At 26.9% G+C, this 23,667-nt stretch overlaps 1 protein-coding gene across 3 annotated transcripts; it reads right to left on the reverse strand.

The window, feature by feature from the left end:
* Positions 1 to 12,528: 12,528 nt before the first annotated feature.
* On the reverse strand, positions 12,529 to 22,592 carry LOC113548464 (guanine nucleotide-binding protein G(s) subunit alpha). 3 transcript variants are annotated; one of them, XM_026949353.1, is made up of 12 exons: positions 22,211 to 22,592; positions 20,237 to 20,309; positions 20,126 to 20,180; positions 19,930 to 20,049; positions 19,753 to 19,850; positions 19,068 to 19,122; positions 17,672 to 17,745; positions 17,432 to 17,611; positions 17,169 to 17,367; positions 16,874 to 17,083; positions 13,807 to 13,970; positions 12,529 to 12,703 (listed from the first exon to the last, which is right to left on the reverse strand). In XM_026949353.1, the coding sequence occupies exons 1-10, from the start codon at positions 22,347 to 22,349 to the stop codon at positions 16,937 to 16,939; spliced, it is 1,140 nt and encodes a 379-aa protein (XP_026805154.1). In that variant the 5' UTR covers positions 22,350 to 22,592; the 3' UTR covers positions 12,529 to 12,703; positions 13,807 to 13,970; positions 16,874 to 16,936. The 3 variants fall into 3 exon arrangements, with proteins under 3 accessions (XP_026805154.1, XP_026805155.1, XP_026805153.1); XM_026949354.1 differs by lacking the exon at positions 13,807 to 13,970; XM_026949352.1 differs by lacking the exon at positions 12,529 to 12,703 and having other exon boundaries at positions 13,629 to 13,970.
* Between the last annotated feature and the right edge of the window lie 1,075 nt (positions 22,593 to 23,667).

The raw sequence follows: 23,667 nt of genomic DNA on the forward strand, positions 1-23,667 counted from the left end.
TAAAAAATGAATAACTATAAACACTTAAATGTTCACTAAATATTTATAAACATTTGAAATAGTCGATAATATAAGTTTTTTTTATTTATGAAAGATGCAATTTTGTTTATGAGTAAAGAAAGATTGACAATTGAATAATTTGATATCGAAAAAATAAAAACAATATTTTATAGCCAAAGTTCTTCTTTTTATGTGGTAAAAATTTCGTTTCTTAGTTATGACTGTAGCCTTCTCGATTCTTTCCCGTGCAAAACAGTTTATGCAATGTTTTACATTTTTAAGTTAGAGACAACACATGCTGGTGTAGCGTAGGTACTCTTATCATAAATTTCTATTTGCAAGTGTCTTTAAAATAGGTACCTATTTTTTTTATAGTTAATAATAATTGATTCAAAATAATGAGCTTCAGAAAATTTTTCCATTTTTTGTTAGAACCAGAAAAAAATCGTAGTCTATAAATTACACAAATTCATAACAACTGAAATAGACCATCTCTTTAAAAGAGCAAATTATGATGGCTATAGCAGATAAGAAATGCATAAAACAAAAAAGAAGGCAAAATTTCTAGGGTTTTTTTAAAAGTATTATTGTACTTCAATGTTATGTCTTAACATATTTGACACATTATATGCTATGAACATAAATTTAAAACCTATTTTCCCATTTTATTTTTTCAAACTGGAGGCCATAAATTTAAGTAAAAAGTATGAAGGTCAGGGCCAGGACCTTCTTCCCTTCCCTAACCCCAATAAGGATAGCCCTAAATTCAGTACACACATATAGTAAACAGTTATTTTTAGTCCGAAGTAATCACTGAATTTTTTTTATTTTAAAAATTAAATTAATGAACTATGACCATTTGAAACTTTAAAAGGTAATGATTAGAATAAATACATAATTTTAAATATGTTAAATTATAACAAACTTAAATACAATAGGGAATATATTATATTATTATATAATCAATTAACAACCTTAAACATAAACAATTATTTTAAATTTAGAAAAAAATAATAAAAATACAGTAAACTATAAATTAATTTGTCCAATTAAACATCACCAGTCTTCATTTTACTTTTTTACAATACTTAGAATTTAAACTTTTATAAAAAAATATGATAACTGTAAACCACCTCAGACAATACTGACTGCACATTTGAAAGCGTTATCTAAGAAGTTTTTAATATTGCATCTGTAAAAATACACAAGTATTTATTAAAATTTTTGACAAATTTGAAATACTTAAAAATTAGTTTTAACAAACTACCACTTTTAAAAGTTAAACCATATAAAGTAAAAATGTGTATTCATAAATATTAATTTAATACTATAAATATTATTGTTACAATGCAAATCGATTTAGTGATATTGGTATTGTTGTAGATACCTTTATAAAAATTTAGAAAACATTTATTTTTAAACTACCTATTATTGCTGAGAAGATTAATGTCAACTGTAGGAACATCTTTATTAATTTTGTATACTAAATAAAGATTATTTTTTTTAACACAGCAAAAATACCAATTAGATTAAATTTAGGTGCAATACTGCATTTCTGAACAGAATAATAATATAATAGTATTGTTTGATTGTAAAATTTAGAATGAAAAAATAAACAAATGTTTAAGTAATATGAAAGTTAGAAACAAATTACTTTGAAGAAAATTGCAAAATGGACATTTAGAATGAAGATAAAATTTTAATGACAAACAAAATTTGTTTTTTAAAATATCAATTCAAGAAATTTGTATTATTATTAATGTTAACCCTTAAACGCATTATAGTTATAAAATATTGGCTATGGCATTGACAATTTATTAATCTAACCAGATGCGTACTGGAGGTGTCCGGTTCATTGGGAAAGCAGAGTTAACTGGCCCAACTAAAGATAGACAAGAAAAAGAAAGATATGAATAAAAATATATATTTTTTTTTTTGAAAATATTAATTCAATATTGTAAATTATTAAAGTATAAATTGGTATAAATACGTACAACTTAAATTAATTATATCATTAAATGGTCACTACTTACTATCATGTATAATATTTTATGCATTTAAGACTAAAATTTGGGTAACTTCTTTCTGAAGGCAAGTAGTACTTAAAAAAAACTTTTATACTGTAATAAATTTTTTTTTCGTATATTCTATAATAGAGTCTTGTAACATATCATAATGTATATTAAAGATTAAATCCTTAAGTGCCATTTTTCAAATGTAAGTTTAACCATTTTAAGTTTTTAAGATTTTAAGTCTGTAGTTGTCCCACTGTAAAACATACTAATAAAAAATTACTATAAAATAAATTTTAATTTAACACCATTTAGTTCATGCCTCACTAACACGCATTTAAATGTAATTATTCTTATTATCGTTTATTAAAAGTTAAAAACAGCAGTGCTGGATAGAATTTACAGACAGCCAGCCTTAGAAAGCCTATGACCAACTAAGACCATTTTCAATGTCCCAACAGGCTAGTCCACCTCTCGGTATAACATACTAATATCAATATAATATTATATATTTGATATCGATAGGAAAAAAAATTTAATTTATTATACATTATACTTGTAATTTAAAGTCACACATTGTCTAGACTTCCTATCTGACTATACATTTCCACTAAATGCTCATTTTATCCAAATTTTAGATAACTCTTAATCATAATTTTTTTTTTATTGTATACATCAAATATTTAAAAAGTATTTGTATCAATTACTTATTCATTTTTTAATACCTGATAAAGTATTTAATATTTTATTTGTCTTAAAAAGATTTTATTTATGTTTATTATTTTTTTTTATTATAAATCCTGAAACAAACATATTAAAAAAAATAAAAATATCCTATAATGTTAAACAAATGTATTTGTGCACACCCACAACTTTATTTTGTACATGGAACTTATACAATGATCCCATTTTCACAAGAAATATAAAAGGAAATTGTACTTGATCAACGTGAATATTAAATACCATATAACTTTGCAAATTTACATGCAATCAAAAAAGAAATATGAATGCAAGTATAAGCTCTCAAGTTGAGTATTATATACAAAGATGTATTGGAAAACATTTTGAATATACATATTTTCCTAAAAAGTATCTTAAAAAAAAATGTCCTTGCTGTGGTAGAAAATTATTCATTCAGCTTATTCATTAGTTCTCAGACAAGTCATTAGATAAAACATAGATATTAAAATGATATACTCATTGCTCACTATTCACCAAATACTTATAAAATTAATAATTTTTCATATACATTAATTTCTTTATAAATAATGTTATGAAAATATGCCATATACTCCAATTTACTCCTGAATATATGGTTTTTGAGTTGTAAGTTGTAATACCATAAATAATGGTAACAAACCCTATAAATGAGATTTCAATAGAAAAAAATGTTATCTAATGATAATAATTCTGTAATACACACTTTAACAATATATAAGGGTTAAGTTAAGGTTAGTTTTAATAATTGTATGACATCCATAAATCTCATTCCAACATTTTCTAAAATAAAAAACTGTCTCAGAGAATTACTGACCCTTGAGAAATAACTAAGGAAATAAAGATGGTAATATGTCATGATAGTATGATACTATAAAATCCTGCATAACAAAAAAAATATATAATATACCTAAGTGACCAAATTGAGCTCTTAGGAATAGTCATATTGACCCCGGATAGTATCACCTATCCGTCAGCCCTTAGACCGTCCGTTTGTCAAACCAGGCGTTTGTTCGACAAGACCATCACGTATGAGCCGCAACAGGGATAGGATACGACCGATAGAGTCTAACAGTCTCTCGTGCAGTTCAACACACTCTCTGATGGTGGGCAGTATGCTGTGCACAGTCCGGGCAAACTCTGTCACTCTATTGAACACACTCTCCAGCATCCGGAGTCGATTCAAGTCATTTGACATGACGACTGACAAGGAGGAGACTGCGGAATGGAATGATGGGGGCCAGAGTCGAAGCTGATGGTAGTTATCTTCAGTTGTTGGATGCGCATGGACCAAGACGTTCGGTTGTTCGTGCTCGTACGACGAATATTATTAAATGGCACTAGGTACAGGGATTCTGATCCGACCCTAGTTCACTCGTATGCTACGATTCTAGTAACGAATTTTGTAAGAACACTAAGAACCATACATGATATATGTATAATAAAAGTTTATTGTATACAAACAAGCGATAGGTACTTAACTAAACGATAGTTAATAACGTGTATTATTAACGTTTGTGGTCGAACGGTCAAAGTACTCAAAGCACATAGTACATAAATATTAAATATAGTATCACGAGTATCACGATTTGAGATAATATTATCTGTCATATTTATGCTCACACAAATATGTAGATAATAATCGTTGAACTAGTTGAAGTCTCGAGAAGAATTATTTTTTTTTTTTTTATCAGACCTGTCACCTGCGCATATCAAGAATTATCAACCATTGAGGCACAATGTACCCACCTATCTACCTATTTTTGTCACTTTTGGGGTATTTTTAGTTATTTATGATTTTCGTTTTTGTTGTTTTTAAACGTTTGCAGTTTTAAAGTTTTTCTTGTAACGTTGATAAAAAATGTTCGCTGTTTAAACTGCAGGTTCCACATAAGTGTAATTATTTAGCTATTCAAAAACATTAAAGATGCAAGGGCATGATTTTTTTTAAAAAGCATCTAAAGTTTAATTAGTTTGACAAAATTCGTTAAAATCACAAACATTTGCAAACTTTGGTAGTTGAAAAAGTATTAAATGTTCAATTTTTATAACTAAGTTATGAAAACTTAATAAAAGGTTCCTCATAAGTAGTTCATCATTCTGTATTTCGGTAATCTGTAAACAAAAAAATTAAAGATATAAACACAAATACACAATTTTTTTATAGACATTTTAAAAACAAATTATTCAGACAAAATTATTATATCATAAGCGATATTTAAACGAAAAATAACGATATAAACGAAAAATGACGATATAAGTTATTTTGTTATTTTGCTGTGTTTCTTGGTACTTCAAATTTGTAACGTTAATTATATTTTATACAGACGAATACACCATATTTCTTATGTGTATAGTGTCAAAATATTTTGAAATTTATACCATAGGTATGAAAGAAATGCTAATATAAACATTTGGTTAAACTCAGACATTATACAGGAGGTGTGCGGGGGGCACACCCTAAAAAAATAATTTCGAGTAATCAGGAAAAAATTGTTTTATTGTATTGCGGCACAATTTGTAAAATTTGTGTTGCGAAATTATTTTTTGTATACGTGCCTGGTTAAATCTACGATTATTCGTTTTTGAGTTAGGACAAAAATAATAAAATGCATTATATGGAAAATTGGTTTTGCGTAAAATTTCTTGTTTTTTCTTAATTTTTTTTCCGCGGTTATTTTTAAATTAAGTGGGAATTTTTAATGTTGATCTCTCCAAAAAACCTATTAGAATCAATATTTTTCCGAACCACCCTCAGTTCAAAATCGAAGTATTTTTTCAATTAGTAATTAAGTACCTACATAAAAAAAAAACATATTATTGTAAAATCTTGTAAAATAAATACATTTATTGCTTCGTTTAGAATCTAAAATATTCATTTAAAGTAACTTACAAGTTACAGGTACCCTAGTCTTAACTCTTATGTGTATATAAATAAATTATAATATATAATTATACAACATATTATTTATTATTATGTTTAAACATTTACATATAACTATATAAGTATAGTCTTGATAAATCAGTACTATATGCAACTCGTTTAATGAATAAACTATAATTTAACTAATTAAATTTAACTGGTTGACAATAACACATGTGTCTTCGGACAACGGTACATGGTACCTACCTATAAACTTTGTTTTCGCCAATTTTAATGTTAACAAATAACAATGTTCAAGTAGAAGTACCTATTTGATATCGGAAAAGTTAGTACCTACCTAAAATACCTATTAAGTTTTGTACATTTAGAGCAAATATCTTTAATGATATAATCTAGTCAGGAGTTATTTCAATTGTTACAATCATTATAGTTTAATTATCCAGTTTTCAGTAATGAATTAAAATTTATATGAATATGTACGATTTGGTTAAGTTTAACCATTTGATATTTTGCGATAATCTATTCTGTGATATTACCCATGTAGGTAGGTACCTAATGTTATAAATGTACATCTTACATGTACGGAAGCGTCGAATCTTATGTTTTTTTTATCTCATTATTATAGATTATCACAACTCATTATTATCAATTAAAACTCGTAATTATTACACAACGCAACTCAAAATTACGCGTTGACACAAGTCGTTATTATGGATTATCACAACTCATTATTATAAATTAAAAATTAGAATTCGTAAAATAGAAAAATTTTGGAAATGGGGTTTGTGGGTGCTTTTAAATTTTTATAATCGATTAAAATTGTCATCAATCATATTACTTACTTACTACTTTACCACGGATTGAAATAAAACTATTAAAAACTATTTTAATATGGGACTAAATTAAGGGAAAATTAAAAAGTTTATCTCTCGCTTGCCGAAAATGTGTTAAAATGTTATAAAGTGTAAAGTGTAAGGTACCTATAAAGTAATAAATTACTACATTAAAAAAAAAATCGAATTACCCTGCAGTGAATCTAATTTTCAATGAACAATCTTTTTTTGTTCAATATAACAGACATACTTTCCTTAAGAATATGAAATTAACGAACAACGATTTTAATACAGGGACGTACGCCGAAAAAAGTTTTGAGGGGTGTTTTTGAAAATCAGTTATTAAAAAGTATAGAACTTTTTTAAATATATGAAAAAAATGTACGATAATTAGGTATACTTAAAATACAAACATTGATAAAACAAAAAAACATTAAAATTGAATAAGTAAATCATCATGCAAAAACCCAAGTATATTTCGGGGGGTGTTTGAACACCCAAAACACCCCCCTGTGTACGTCCCTGATTTATTGTATTAATTATTAATAATTGGTCTATTGTACCTATATAAAATATAATTATAAATATGTATATAGGTATAAATCTGTATAAAATAATATGGTTTAATATTATTATAGGTATATCTAATTTTCTTGATTTTTTTGCAAACTTACCAATTACATATTCATTTTTTGACCCATTTGTTAGTTCTTCCCATGTACAAAAACGAAAGATTAGTAAATTTACTCTGCATCATACTCACGATTTAAGATAGTTATTTCAGAAAACTATCTTAAATCGTGACTATACATGATACATGGTGCGCAACCAAATCGTATTTGCGTAATAATCTTAATACGGCGCATTAAAAAAACGATCTTTCATAAGTTGCTGATGAGGTTGGTATGGTTATTGCATCTTGAATTAATTTTTAAAGGCCCAGTCATATTCTTAATATCATAATCTATGCTTTTAAACTTTTATATGAAGTTTCTGAAACATTGTAAAACATCACTACTAAAAAAGCTTTTTTGTTGACCAAATTGTGTTATGGGATATATCTACTTAACATTTAATTAGTAATAACCAAATTGTAAAAAAAAATTATAAATTAAATATTGACAATCCGATAGGCGATAGCTTATGATGTTTAGGTCCCGTTTCCAAAATCCAAATGCGTAATAATTTTATAAATAGATAATATAGATGATATATTGTAATAACATCACAAACCCAAATATCTAATATTCTAATATATATATATATATATATATATAGTATGTAACTATGTAAGTATATACGTCCGTGGCGTTTGTGCATTACTAATAAAAACTTATTAAACTCATTCTTATAAACGCAAAATTACACTTTATATAATATTTTTAGTTCAAAATAAGCTGGGGGTGTTAAGTACTCAGTTCTTAGTTCTCATTTCTTGGTCATTCACCAATTTATGATGTGTAATTCCTTCATTATTATTATTTATTCTATACTATATTTTTAGGCCTAGCTAGTTTTCGACTCGGGTTTGTTTAAGTTTAATATCCTTGAACAGTAAAGCTTACATCGTAGTATCTACATGCAGGCACGTACACAAAAAAAAATTTTGAGGGGGTGAACCCCAAAACCCCCCCCCCCTGTATACGTGCCTGTCTACATGTATTTATATTTAATTATAGAATATCTGATATCAGAGCATGTAGTAGATGTGTCTCATTAGAAAAAATCAAAAATTTAAAAGCACCCACAAACCCCATTTCCAAAATTTTTCTTTTTTACGAATTCTAATTTATAATTTATAATAAAGAGTTGTGATAATCTATAATAATGAGATAAAAAAAAACATAAGGTTGGTCCTTCAACGTTTCCGTATATATGTATACAATGAACATATATTCAGAAATCAGCCCTCACCCAATAGCCAATACCACACATGCAAAAAATTGTATGCTTTGCAGATGATAATATATTCATCCTGTATTTCTGTGTAATCACCTTGATCTAGATGTAGGTAGTAAAAAATAAAATAAATAATTACCTAGTTTTAATTAAAAACTGGTTAGATATACTTACATTATTGCTTAACAAATAACAATAAACTATATTATACAACTATAATAATATCATTTTGTATGTTTTTAGATAAGTATAAATCCACAATTAGTTGTTTTAATAATGTAGTCCTACACGAAAACGTCGAAAATATCGATAAAGGTAAACCAACAGGTCTTAATATAAAAAAAACTGGTTCAGTTAGGACAGTTAAGTACATACATAATCGATTAAAATGAAACATTCGCATTAAAAAATTAACGGTCTCGATTAGAAAGTCATTTAATATTTTTAATTCTCCGGAATAAATTTTAAATGCAAACCTTAAAATTATGATGGGATATTATATACGAATCTAGCAAAAAAACGACACAGAAAAAAATGACAAGTAAATAACGACATTTTATAAATAAATATACATTTAAATAAATAAATGATAATAAAAATAAATTATATAGATATCATATCAAAATTCGATAATCGAATAGTATACACGACAAACAATTTTTAATGCAGTTAACTTTAAAATTTCAAATAGGTATTAATTAAATATAAATATAGCATAAAAAGTCAATTATTTTTAGTTATAATTATTAAATTTCCATAAAGTATCGCGTATTCACGCCGAACGATCAAGGTATAAAATACGATTACATTTTTAACGATGAAATTTGATTTATCGCAACCCATGTGTATCATTATGTAGGTATACAAATATATAACTTTAGGCTAATGACCTGTGATGTTGAAGCCTTACTTCTAATAATATATATATATATAACTTACATATTAAAAAAATTAATATAAATGTAAAGTTTATATTTCAACAAGCATGCTTTCGAATTTCTATGTAATTTAAAAATAAATTTATTTATGACAATTATTTTAATAACTTTTAACCAAAATTAACGTTTTTCACTTAGTCGTTTTTTACCGATTACCATTATAAACCAATACAACTTTAATGCAATAATTTATCGATGTTATGATATTGCTCCATATGGTCAGGTACTTTTCGTACCCATACTCGGATTTTAGAAACTGCAATTAATTCCTTATTTAAATTTATTTTCTTTAAGCCACAGCCAGAGTTGGGTATCATTCGAATAAAATATTATCTAAATACAATTTTATTCGAATAATTATCTAGATAATATTTTGCCCAACTCTGGCCACAGCTCTGTTTTTAAATAATTAATCAACAACACAAATTTAATATGTATTCAACTTAAAACCTAATAATTACCTAACTAGACGTTTGTACAACACTTTTTTTTTAATCTAACACTAAAGGCTATTTACCTATTTTACTTATTTATTAGGTAACTACCACTTACCTAATATTATTACCGTTGGTTTTAATTTATAGAATAGACTATATATAATATTCTATAATACAGCGGTTCTTAACCTTTTGTAGAACACGGACCCCCGATGAAAGATTTTTAGAAATCACGGACCCCCTACCAATTTTTACAAAACATCTGATGATATCATAACCAAAATTTCTTTTTTATTTTAAATTAATATTTAATTAAAATAAAATAAATAGTATTTATAATAATATAAACAGAGGACCCGGAATGACAGGTATAAGTATATAATATTATGTTATACCTGATGTTTCAATTTTGTTAGTTGATAATTTTTTTATATAATAATTTAAATTCAATATACCTAATCAAATTATCGAAATGTTTGGGGTTAGCCATTTTTGGGGGGGGGCTAGATCTGAAGATCACAATCTTTTAACTGTTTTTATTGAAAATACTGCCAGCCATAGAAAATGTGTTTATACTTTGTATATTATTTATATGTTAGGTACTTTATTTAGTTATAGGTATTCTAGATGCACTAATATAAAAAAGCCAGTGATATTGTAAAATTGGCTGTGAAAATAAGGAAACCCCATTCTAGTCGTGAATATATTGGTTTTTAAATTATATGAATACATAAATACGTTTTTGAAATTAGTAGGTTAGTGAATAAACTGTGGAAAAATGTTGTCTTAGAAAAAATGGTCTATCAATCGACAATTAATTATTTAAAAATATAGGTATTTACAAATTTAAGTTTGTTTCAATTATTAAAAAAAACAAAAAATATTAGAAGTAATTTTAATGCACTATTATAAGTTACTTTAATAATAATAATCTATATTTAATGCCAACAACGCACACTATACGTGCGAAGACACAAAGCTATGCCGGACAGCCCGGACATGAAAGTTTCTATTGGCTCTGTCCTCTGTACTTTATTTACATCAAAATTATTAGAAACGTAAAATATAATTTTAAAAAGTTAGTTATTTAATTATAGGCCATAGGTCTACTTATTATACCTATATCTACTAACACTAGGTGTGCGAATGTGGGGGATTCAGCCGTGCAGGGTATGCAACTGCACCTCCAGTGAGTTCAGCTTACTTTAGTGTTTAGGTACCTACCGAGTTAAATAATATTTCATGAATTAAAAAAATGTTAAATCTATTTTTTAGTATTGTACACCTCCAGCAATAATGTTCTGCGCACGCCTATGCTAGCTGTAGGTAACTAAAAAATAATTTAAGAGATTACAAAAGAAACAATATTTAGGTTAGATAATTGAAATTATATCATTTTTAACTTTTTAAGCTCTTAAACTTAAATTCTATAAATTCCTAGTTTAACATAAAAACTAGTGTAATATATTTTATTTATTTTTCTTGCAACGACTAACGAATATATTAATTAGGTATGATTAGTACCATATAATTATAAATAAATATATACTTTGTCCACAGAGAGAATACACCGCGATTTTGCGCTTCGCCATGCGACACTGCCATATTGGAAATGGTTTCGATCACGTTCTCTGCCGGGCACTAGGCAGAGTAGGTTGTAGGTAATAGGTTTATAGACATAAAGACCATATAGCAGGGGTGGGCAAATTGTGGCTCGCGAGCCGCATGCGGCTCTCTTCATTGACGTATGCGGCTCGTGGTTTTATTTACAAAAACCAAAACTTTAATTTTTTTTGCATACATTTAAAAAAAAAAAATGTCTTTATTATTATTACTATTTTATAATTTCATGATTCATAATTTTATATATTTATCGGATGTTAGCTATCTTTATTATTTTTATGGTATAAAAGTACAGATTAGATAATTTGGCTCTTGATATAATTGCATTAATATATGTGGCTCGCATACATAGTTATGTTGGCCACCTCTGATATAGAGATACTAGCAATTAACATCACAAAAATTATAATAAAAAAATAATTAAGATCATATACCTGATCTGCTGAGATGTAAGACATCAATAAATCAATCATATAAGTTTTGAAATTTTGTATCAAATATTACTGACAGATAGTGATCTTGGGGTATGGACTTTTTAGTTGCAGAATACAAACAAGTGGATACCCAACCATTCTTTTTTTTTTTTTTATATAAAATATAATTATTAATTAATTAAATATTAAAATATTCAAGGGTACATAGAAGGTAAATTTTTTGTTTTTTATTATTATTATTTTAATGGTAAAATTACAATTAGCTATTTAAAACAGCAATTTCAATACCAATGGAAAAAAAACAATAATAAAATAAATACATTATATATACATATTATATATAATATGTATATATTGTAATATTATTTATTGCGCTAATTTTTCTTTTGTACAAAGTTATTACTCATACGCAATTAAAAAGTACAATATTATTTTCAACAATAAAATAAATCATAGAATAGAAAAAAAAAGTTAACAAAATTTTTTTCTAAACTCCAGAATCTAATATTTTTTTTAAAAACTTCTTTTCTAAAGTTAATTTAAATAATAAGTAATTTAAACAATAAAATAAACACATTAATAAAAAAAAAGAAAAAGAAAAACAATTCAACTAGGTTACAAATAATAAAGACAATAGGTATAAACAAAAAGCAATACATAATTGTATGTATAATAAACATATTTTTTATGTATAAAAAACTCAACAAAGTAGTAATATTTAATTATAATGTATTACATTTTTTTTTTAGGTTATATATTTCTATTATGCTTAGTATTTTATATAATATATATATATATTATATATATACATATACACAGATACACACATAATATAACATAATGAAAAGGACAACTAATTTTACAATAATGGTTTCAACTGACTCTCGCATGATGATGTTAAATATTGGCAGACCCTCACACTAAATCTATGTACAAAAAAAATAATAATAATAATGATATAAATCAATACAATTTTAAAAAAGTCCTAGTTTTAATATCACCCTCTGAAGAAAAAACACTGGTTAACTTACAAAAAATAAAAATAAAAACCTAGATTTAATAATTGTACATGTTTTGTTTTAGTTTAACAAGTTTTGATGATAATGGAGGATGGGAAGAAGAAGGAAGTATAAGCAAGCAGCACCAAACAAAATGAAAATGAAATATAAAAGAAAGAAATATAAACAAAATATTGGTACATGTTCATGTTGCACAAATAATATTGATTATAAGCACAGAAAACTCATGTTCCATCTTTTAATAATGCTTTTCTGTTATGTAAACAAATTGTTGTTCTTTTAAAAATGCATATATTATCCCAGAGCAAAAAAATATATAATAACTTAAAAATATGACTTATAACAAGAAACAAATAATACATTATTTAAAGAAACTAGTAAGTTACAAACATAATATAATAATTAGTTATATTTGTCTATACACGTAATTACATAAGATTTGGAAATTTTACCATTGGATTTACTGGTATAACATTCATAACGGTAATATTAAAAATTAATTTATATATATTTAGATGATAAATATATACTTTCAATTGTGCGATTTTTTTTTTTGTAATGGAACGTTGCAAATATTATATAGTTAAAAAAAGTTATATTAATGCATACAATTATTTACATCATTGAATTTGGACATTCAACTGTAGTAAACAGGCTTGAACTAGGTATCCATTTTAATACAAATAATATAATCATTAGGTTAGGACATTATTGTACCTGGTAAATAATAGTTAACAATAATATAACCATTGACAATGTAATTTTATATACTATAATATTACTATATGTTAGAAAAATGTATCACCAATTTTAAAAGCAAAAAAAAAACAAATGTATTTATTGGTGAATATATTTTATAATATTCATTGTACTAGACATTGAACAACATAATGAAACAGATATTAAATTAAAAGTTATATACTTTTATAGGATTTAAGTTTAATTGTTAATTTTTTTAACTACTTCTACTAATAAATTATCTAAAATTGTGACTAGGCAAACATAGGTACCTATACATCTTCAAAGGTCCTAATATCTAGATATGTATTCTTTTTGCAAAATCCTTATTTGGCTGCTTGTAAAAGAACGCTCACCACAAGGAATCAATTTTAATTACATACTACTGAAATGTTTAGGTTTGTTGAAATGATTTTGGATTTGATAACCTGTGATTCTGAAAATCGAATTAAGAAAAAAAAATATGCATTAATTTCCAAAACTGGTTTATATTTAACGAATTGTATCTTTTCATATTTATGATAGATTATAGTAATAAACAATTGTATTAACTATATATATTAAAAAAAACCAATTTTTACTTAAATTTGAAGGAACTATATAAAAAGGAGAAAATCAAATTGTAAAAAAGGTTGGAAGCAAACAATACATTTTTTCTTAAATATTGTATCAATATGTATCAAATATTGTTGGTAAAATATTAGTTTAACAAATCAGATATGAAAAAAAAAAATGTAATAAGACACTCTCATAAGTCTTTTAATGGGAACAATTGAAAATGAATTAATAAATTGAATTTATAATTTAACTTATTTTTTAATAATTTAACCAGATTATTTTTATTTTATCAATACAATATTTGGGAAATGTTAGTATGCATTACAAAAGTATTAAATTAAAAAATCATTCACAATATTGAATAATAATATATGTTAGTTATTAAATATGAAGTAAATTATTTTAATAATATTTTTAGACAAGTTTATTCTTCTCAATATTTAAGCCAATTTTTTAAATATAAAATCAAGAAAAATGTATATATTATTGCTTTTGTTAAATTATATGATTTATTTCTTAAAATATCCATTAAATGATACTCTGTAAAAGTAAATAATTAATATATATATATATACATTGAATTATTTATAATGGTAATTTTAATTAATTGATATAAAAATTAATGATTTTTTAATATATATTTATTTTTAAACTCAAATTCCATCAATTTCTGAGAGAAAAATTATCACAGTTAAATTATTTAGTAATTTATAGTAATAAGTATGAAATTAAATATAAACTAAATATGTAAACTAAGAAAATCATATCAATGATAAGAAAAAAGATAAGTACATTTTCAGTTTTACAAGACCTAATTGATTTGTTTGGTTAAATGATTTAATAAAATTAACAATAACTTAATTTATTATTATTATTAATATTTGTTTAGATCTTTTAAATACAATTTATCAATTTAAGAATTAGCGTGAACTTATTTTTAATCCAAGAAGATTAATAAGGATTAATATATTGATAGGATATAATTAAGAATACTAGAACAAAAAGACCACACTCTGCTTATTTAAAAGTAAAAACATCCTGATAAGTCGTACAAATTAATGCTGTAGTCAAACCAGTTTCTACTTTAATTTAAGGAGTATATAGAAGAATTATTTATGTTTTTTGAAAAATCTATGCAATATCTTGACCCATTATAAATTTAAAGCTTGTATAATTATGTATTCTTACATATGTACACATGTAGATTTCAACTAAATAGTATTATAAATGTTTAGAAAGTTTATTGTAGTAACTATCTTTTACCATTGTAATAATATAGTGGACAGTATATATTTTTATAATTCATAATATTTTTTGTCATATCTTGTTATATCAAGTTCAGTATATCAGATATTAACTGAAATCTATGATATAATCAATACAAAAAACTGGTAAATATTTAATGTAATGCGTAAATTTATAATTTAACAAACTACACAATGTATAATGGGCCATACTTTAAAATATAGCATATATTTTCAAAAAACCATTAAAATATAATATTTCCTATACTATATTAGTTAAAGTAGCAATCAAAGTGACTGCAGCATAGAATTTCTTTTTCAAGCGGGTGACCTTTTGTGTTTGGTCTCCTTATTGTAGTCTTCAAAAATATATTACAAAGTATAAACATATATTCTGTTATATGAATATCATTATATTATTGTATATTATTTTCAAAACAAAAAACAAGTGTATAGTAACTAATAATATATAGGTAGTAAATTATTTAAAAACATAATAATATTATGTTGTTTTTCATACATAAAATTGTTAATTTTATTTCATGATATATATCTGTTATTTTTAATTTTAAAAATGTTAGTTGTTTAAAAGCATACATAGTTATTTTTAACAATTATATAGATAATATGATTTTCTTACATTAAATTAAAATTTTTATTTCATAACTTTTCATGAAAATGAATAATAAGCGAATGTGATGATGGCATATATGAAAAGAGGACATGATTCACAAAATGAAAAACTTTGAACATTGAATCATATTAACCTGTTTTAATTAATTATACAAATTAATTATTACTTTTATTTGTTTTTTTGTTATTTAATTATATGAAACATCTAATTTTTTAAAAAGAATATTTAGATGGATTTTTAAAGAATTAAATCATATGATTCTTTGCATTTTTAGCGCATACAAATATGTATGCCTATTAAAAAATTAAATAAAAACACATTAATAATTTACGTGAAATAATAAATCAAACGAGATATTTATTAACAAATATAACAATAATAAATTTATTTTCTAATAGTCTTTGGTATGTTATTATATTATAATTAAAGATGTGAATAGTTTAACTTAGAAAAATGAAAAAAAAAAAACAATAAAAACAATAATACATAGGATATTCATATTTAGAGGTTTTAAATATTAACGATTTCATTAAAAATAAATAAAATGAATTATAACTCAGAACAATTAATACTGACAAAAATATTGATGTATTAGAAATTGGTTGACCAAAGAGAAAATGTATTTATATTACTACAAATAATGATTTTAAAAATCAAAATTTCTATATAAACTATAATTATTTGTACAGAGCAGTAATTATTTATTTTAAAATCATAATTTATAACTATATAAATGTATTTATTTACCATAGTAATTAAACATAATAAATATATTGTTAAATTAATAAAAGTTGGTACTTAATAAAAAAAAATAATAATAATAATGAATGTTTATATTATATTCAATAAAATTATATTTAAGAACCCAAATTAATGGTATCTTAAAATATTTTAATTACTTACTCAAAATTGCTGCAGAATAATGAAGAGACCTGTGTATGTATATGTGAGTGGGTAAGGGAGAGATCATAGCAACTCGTACTGGCGCAGGTGCATCCTTTGTATGATGTCGCGACAGTCATTGAAAACACGTCTGATGTTCTCAGTGTCAACAGCGCAGGTGAAATGTGGATAACAGTAGTGTTTACCCTCGCCACTGGCAGTACTGATGCGCTATAAACCAATAAAAAAAATGCTTAATATTAAACTTATTAATTAACCATAAAAATAAACAAGATTATGGATAAAAGTTGCATACAAGGAACTCATCTCGGATGAAATATTTGGCGCGAATAACTGGAGGGTCTTCTCCTGGATCAGGAGTAGCATCCATTGGCGTTTGGTAACGGGTGAATTCGGCGAAATAATCTTCTAGCCGAGATTTACCAGCCTTGATTTTTTCGGCTAATAAGTCTTGTTTATTCAGAAACAATATTACTGATATCGTTCTCAACCATCTTTAAAAAATAGATAGTAAAAATTTAAAGCTCAATTATAATAAAATAAAAATAAACTAAATACCTGTTGTTCCATATGCTTCTGAACAAGTCTAATGACTCACGGAGTCGATTTTGAGTGGGATCCTCCCTTAGGACCATATTGTAACTACTACAAGCAGTCACAAATATGATGGCAGTGACATCATTAAAACACTGTATCCATTTACGCCTTTCATCTCTTTGACCTCCCACATCAAACATACTGAAAAAAATAATTATCAATATACTGGAATACTTGATTAAGTTTAATTTGTATACTTACTGAAAATTAACTTTTTCAACTTGAAATCGTGTTTCAAATATACCAGAAGTTAAAACACGGCACCTAAGTATGTCCTAAAAATAATTTATTAAATTATAATACCAAATTTAAAAAATTTGGAAAAATTCAAATTGATATTTAACTAATTGTGTGTTTTTAACTATCACTAAAAACTAATTTTATAAGAAATATTTTTTAAAAGTATTTAATTAAATACATAAATACTCTTAGAATAGTTATTTAAATACTACTATAGTAAATATAGTTTAAATATTAATAAAACTATAATAAAAACAATGTTATTGTTATGATAAACCTATCATAAATCATACAAGAAAATGAATGATTACGGACAATATTGTTCTGTACTAATGAGGATAATTAAAAAATATAATTGGATAATATTTGTCTACTTAAGTAGCTTCCAATAACACATCTAATTATAAAATAAACTGTTTTTTATATTATGATTGACTATCTAAAACATAACAGTTATGGATACCAATATTTGATAATTTACCCTGTATATGTAATTTATCCATTTGTTTATAGTTTAGTTCATTAAAGCAGATCACACTTAAATTGTATTTAAAATAAATAATAATCTATTCAATATTTCAAAATTGAATTTAAAATAGTATTTGATACAAAAAAGTATTTGAATACTTTTATAAAACACTTCTACTCAAATACTTTACAACACTTAAAAGTCTATGATCATTGAACATTTTTATACATATATTTATATTTAATATAATTCATAATTAACAATTATTTGGCAATGATAAAGTATTTTACATACCAAGTTATTGAGTAATATTGAGTGACCAACCAAATTACAACATTATTTTATTTTATTATTAATTTACTTTAAATTATTATTTATTGTAGTTACAATAGACAATAGTAATACATAATAAAATAAATATATTAAATGCACCAAAATAGCTGTTACAAGTAAACACCTTTGATTTGAATTATTACATATTTTTTTTTAATAATAACCAATTTACATTGAGGTAATATAAAATATTTTAAATTTCTATCTTGTAAAATAAAAATTATAAGAATTTATCAGTGATTGTATTTTTACATTAAATGTGTTATGTATTGGCATCAGTTAAGGATTAAAAAACATTTTTAGAATGAGCATGATATCAAAATATATAAACTGATTAATGTAATAAAATTGTTTTTAGTACATTATATTAAGCCTGTAATCACATGATGAGATTAAGATTGTTAAGTCACTTATTAAACTAGAAAAATTACCTGGTAGGTTATACTTTACAAATGCCATTTATTTTAAATTAATCATAAATTAATATTTAAAAAAAGGTTTTATAACAAAACACATAAATGTATAAGTATAATTAAGTAAGAATATTATAATTACTTGTTCCGAAGGGGTATAATTTAATTGCTTGATAATGTGTACTTGATCGAGAAAACTGAAATAAAAATTGATTTATTTAATTATCATACAAAGAAAGTTTATTTGTTCTACTTCTCATTTAAAATAAATACTTAATTGGTCTTATATTACCAATAGTAAGAATTTTCTTTGACAAATTTAACCTAACCTTAGTGTATTGTATAAAAACACAAACCTATTATTATTTAAATGTTGTATGTATCTTATATCATTGTAACATTAAGACAAGAAACGAGATATTTTAAATTGTGTAATAACTAATAATCAATAAATCAAAATCGACGAGAAAAAACATGTTTAACATAGATTTCTATTTGAAAAATAGTACATTAAACTCTCATAAATGCAAACATAGTACTTAAAAATAATAATATATTGAAAATGTAAAACAAATAATTTAGTTAGTGCCAACTGTCTTACAACTAAACAAAAAAAAAATTAACCAAACAAAAAATTTAAAATTTAAATATCACTTCTTCAAACTAAAAGAGGACATCATTATAATTTGTACTATGTTAAGCAAATTACATAACATGGATATTTATATTTTTGAAGTCTTTCATTGATTACATATATAGTTTTATCTAATATATATTTATAGGTATGTTGAGATTACACTTTGAAAATATTGAAGTGAAATACTTACTATTTTGCACAGTCAATGAGTTGATATTCATTAGATCTGTCAAAACAAGACTGTACACCTCTATCTTTCCACAGTATTTCTGTGTGTTCATAAAACTCCTATGATGAAATAGTATTTAGAAAAATAAAATGACAATATAAGAGTGATTTACTAACAATTATTAGAATTATTACTCACCGTCGTATATTCAAAGTTATGTTGGGAGGCAACATCTTGCATGTAATCGACTCTAAACTGATTTTCTGGGTGTTCTAATTGTACTGGTGGGGTGAGTGTGCTCATGGCACCTGTAATTGTCTATAAAAATATATATTGTACATATTATACATACAATATTTAATTATAATATTACTCAATGACAAGAAAAACTTACCAATATGGCATCTCTAATATTTTTTTTAATATCTTCAATTTTTTGTTTTTTTTCTCTATAAAATTGAATTATATTAATTTGGAATTCAAAAAGTAACATTATTATACATACTCTTCACTAAATCCATTTACGTGCAATATTCGCATTTGTTTAACAATTGTGCTTTTACCAGATTCTCCAGCTCCTACAAAAAAATAAAAAAATAAATAAATAGAATTTGAAAATTTGAAAACAGATATTTTTAATTTCTGTTAGTTTCTACCTTACCCAAATTTTTGATATTGGTTATAATATACAATTTGATTTGTCTAAATATAAAAACAATTTATTGTGGTGGTACCCCAAGGATATTCATTGACTGTAAATTTGGTTAAGACATGGTTTGAGTACCAACTACTATTGTTTCATTCAACTATCTTAATTTATTATTTCAGTATTTTATATTTTACATTTTTCAACAACTATGGATAGTGATACTACTGAAATAATAGAATATTTTTGAAAACAAAATATTCTCATTATTGTTGGACGTGACAATAATACTTCCGTCAATTAGGAATCAGTGTTTAAAGCTTTGAAAGGAATTCTCTTTATTTGAACAATCTGTTTAACTATTCTGAGCATTAGTCTTTCTTTAATTCATTAAAACTTATATTATTGTTAACCATACCTAAACTCTTTTTTGGGTATATCATCAAGATAGGTATATTCTTTAGGAAAAAAAAAGTGCATTCATTTGAATAAATATTGATGTATAACAAGACAATCTAATATCACCAACACACATTTTAAGAGAATGTTTGATGTAAAAAAAAAAATGTAAAGACATCAAAATAAATGTAATGTTACGCTTAGAACATTTTTATATAAATGTGTATAGAATTATGTATTTTTCTGGTAGATGTTGTGAGAAAAATATAAATTTAAAACTAACCAAGACACAACATTTGGCACGTTTTCAAGTTTATATTTTTAATCGATTATATTATACACTATCATGTTTAGTTTATTAACATAGCTATACTGTCGTCTGTCACATGTAAATATTGTAATTGGGTAAAAAAAAATGTATATATATATATATGTATATCTTGATATATAGAAGAAAAATAGAAAATAAAACAAGTCTACTGATGATTGATACTTGTAGGTAAATATGACAAGTTGAGATTACTATCAATAATTACATCTTTCAGTTTCAACTACTTTCAAGGACACAATGATTTAAAAGAATAGCTAATCAAATAATCAAAACCCATGTAAATGGATACGTTTACCTTTAGTTTTAATTGAGTATTCATAATAAAAATACAAAATGAAAATATTGATCATATTATCATTTATGTTTCACAAAAATAATTATCCATTGAAATCGTTAAGAGGTTAGATCAACCACTGATATCTATGACCAAGTCTTTCAGGAAGATTTTTAAAGTAGAAAACATTCTCAATTTTTACTCGATATACAAAATGTCATATTATAAACAAGCATCACTGCAATAACAAATATTATGGTAGGTAACTACACCATAGACATTTTTAAAATTGTTATAAGATTCAAAACAGAGTTCTAGAGACTGACTTAGAGTACCACTCAATATCAATTATCAACAAGCAAGAGTGATAATGCATATAAATTACATTAGTGTCAGTAGTAGTGTTAGGTATTGGGACGAAGAGAAATTGACAAAGAATAGAGAGAAAAATCCATACGGAAGACCGAAGAGTTATCACATAGAAATGACTAATTTCTTAAGACTATATTAAGTCAATCACGACAAGCAAACGTTTTGCAAGGCATTAGTAGCAATTGCACTGTGTAGAGCCTGATAGCTGGCAGTGGCCAGACGATACATCCAATATACGGTGGGGCCCGAAATCAAGGAAAGTTCTGGCAGAACTTTGGGGTTTGTACTTGGCGAGCACCCATCAGAAAAAGGGTGGATCGCAAGTCATGAGTGGGGAGAGGACGTGTTGGCGAGACGGGCTGGACTACTGGTGTTTTCACAACGTCTGACGACAGTGAAATGCGAGACGGGAAAAAAATTAAAATTTTTTAAAAAATATATATACCCTCTCACTCACCCAACAACAGTAATCTGTGTGTGGCCCTGTACACCTGTTTGTCCTTTTGCAGCTGCTGGTTTATCTTTTTGTTCGTCTCCTTGCCCTTTTTCGCATCGTCGTGGTCCGTCTTGGCCGCGGCGCTTCCAAAACACCCCATAACATTAGGCCAGCCTATTTTTGTGGCTTTCCGGCGGGAGGGCGGCTGCGGCTGCTGCTGCGGCGGCGGCGGCGACGGCGGGGCGGAGGCCAGCACTAGGCTACGGCTCGTTTAGAGGCGACACCGGTTTTATTGTTATTGTTGTTACTCGTTCGCACCACCACGAAAACAATAACGACGGGGCGACGACGGCGACGACGACGACGACGACGACGACGGCGGCGGCGGCGGCGGCGGCGGCGGCGGCGGTGACAACGACGACGACGGCGGCTGCGGCGGCGGCAGCGGCGGCGGCGACGACGACACCACTATACGCGGCGGGCAGTGGCGGTGGCGGACGATACACACGGGCCGCCGAGGAGTGTGTGCATGTGTGTGTGTGTGTGTGTGTGTGTATGTGTGTGTGTGTGTGTGTGTGTGTGGACAGTGACTGGTTGGTAGCGGTGGGAGCGAACGGTGCGCGAGCACGGCGGACGGGCAGTGAGGTGGCGCGTAGTGCCCAAAAACGCGCGCGCGGTGCTGTTATCTATATATCACCGTTCGCGTACACACACACACACACACACACACTCGGCGGTACACTGCTGCTCTGCTCGCACACTCTCACACTCACACGCACACCACTAACACTAGCGCGCGCATACATTCACGCGAAAAACACACTACCGTCGCCGCTCGCTACTACTTGTGCTTCTGCCTTCTGCCGTTGCCGCCGCCGCTGGTGGCAGTAGTAGTAGTAGTAGTAGTAACTGTAGTAGTACTAGTAGAATGAGTAGAATGAGTAGTATGAGTAGTAATAGTAGTGGTGTTGGTGGTGGTGGTGGTGTTGACGGTGGTAGTAGCGGCGCGTGCGCTCTCTCACTCGCTCTCTCTCGCTCACTCGCTAGCGGTCTTTCGCGCCGCACGCTCACTCTCTCGCTCGTTCACACACACGGTTTGTGGCCACACGCCGACACTCGCACACCTCCGATACAACTAAACCGCGAACATGACACCCGTCACGATCCTCTAAACACATACATAATATACACACTCGTCGGTGTGCCGTGGACGCGCGATGCTGATGCGCTCGGTGCCGGCGATCTTTTTTTGCGCTCGCTCTCCGGAAATAATTGTCTGTTACCCTTGCGGGCGGTGGCGGGAAATCGAGCGCGAAATCGCATTGGTCGTTGAAATTTTCAAAAATCGTCAAAACGAATCGCTTGCATCGCATATTATTACGGTGGGCAGTCGAAGACGCGCAAGAGTACTATATTATACGTGTTAATGTGGTATCGCCGTTCATTGGTGTCCGCTGCAGTTTGTATTGCGTGAAAAA

This window comes from Rhopalosiphum maidis, chromosome 1 (genome assembly GCF_003676215.2).
Source record: "Rhopalosiphum maidis isolate BTI-1 chromosome 1, ASM367621v3, whole genome shotgun sequence".
NCBI classification, from domain to species: Eukaryota; Metazoa; Arthropoda; class Insecta; order Hemiptera; family Aphididae; genus Rhopalosiphum; species Rhopalosiphum maidis.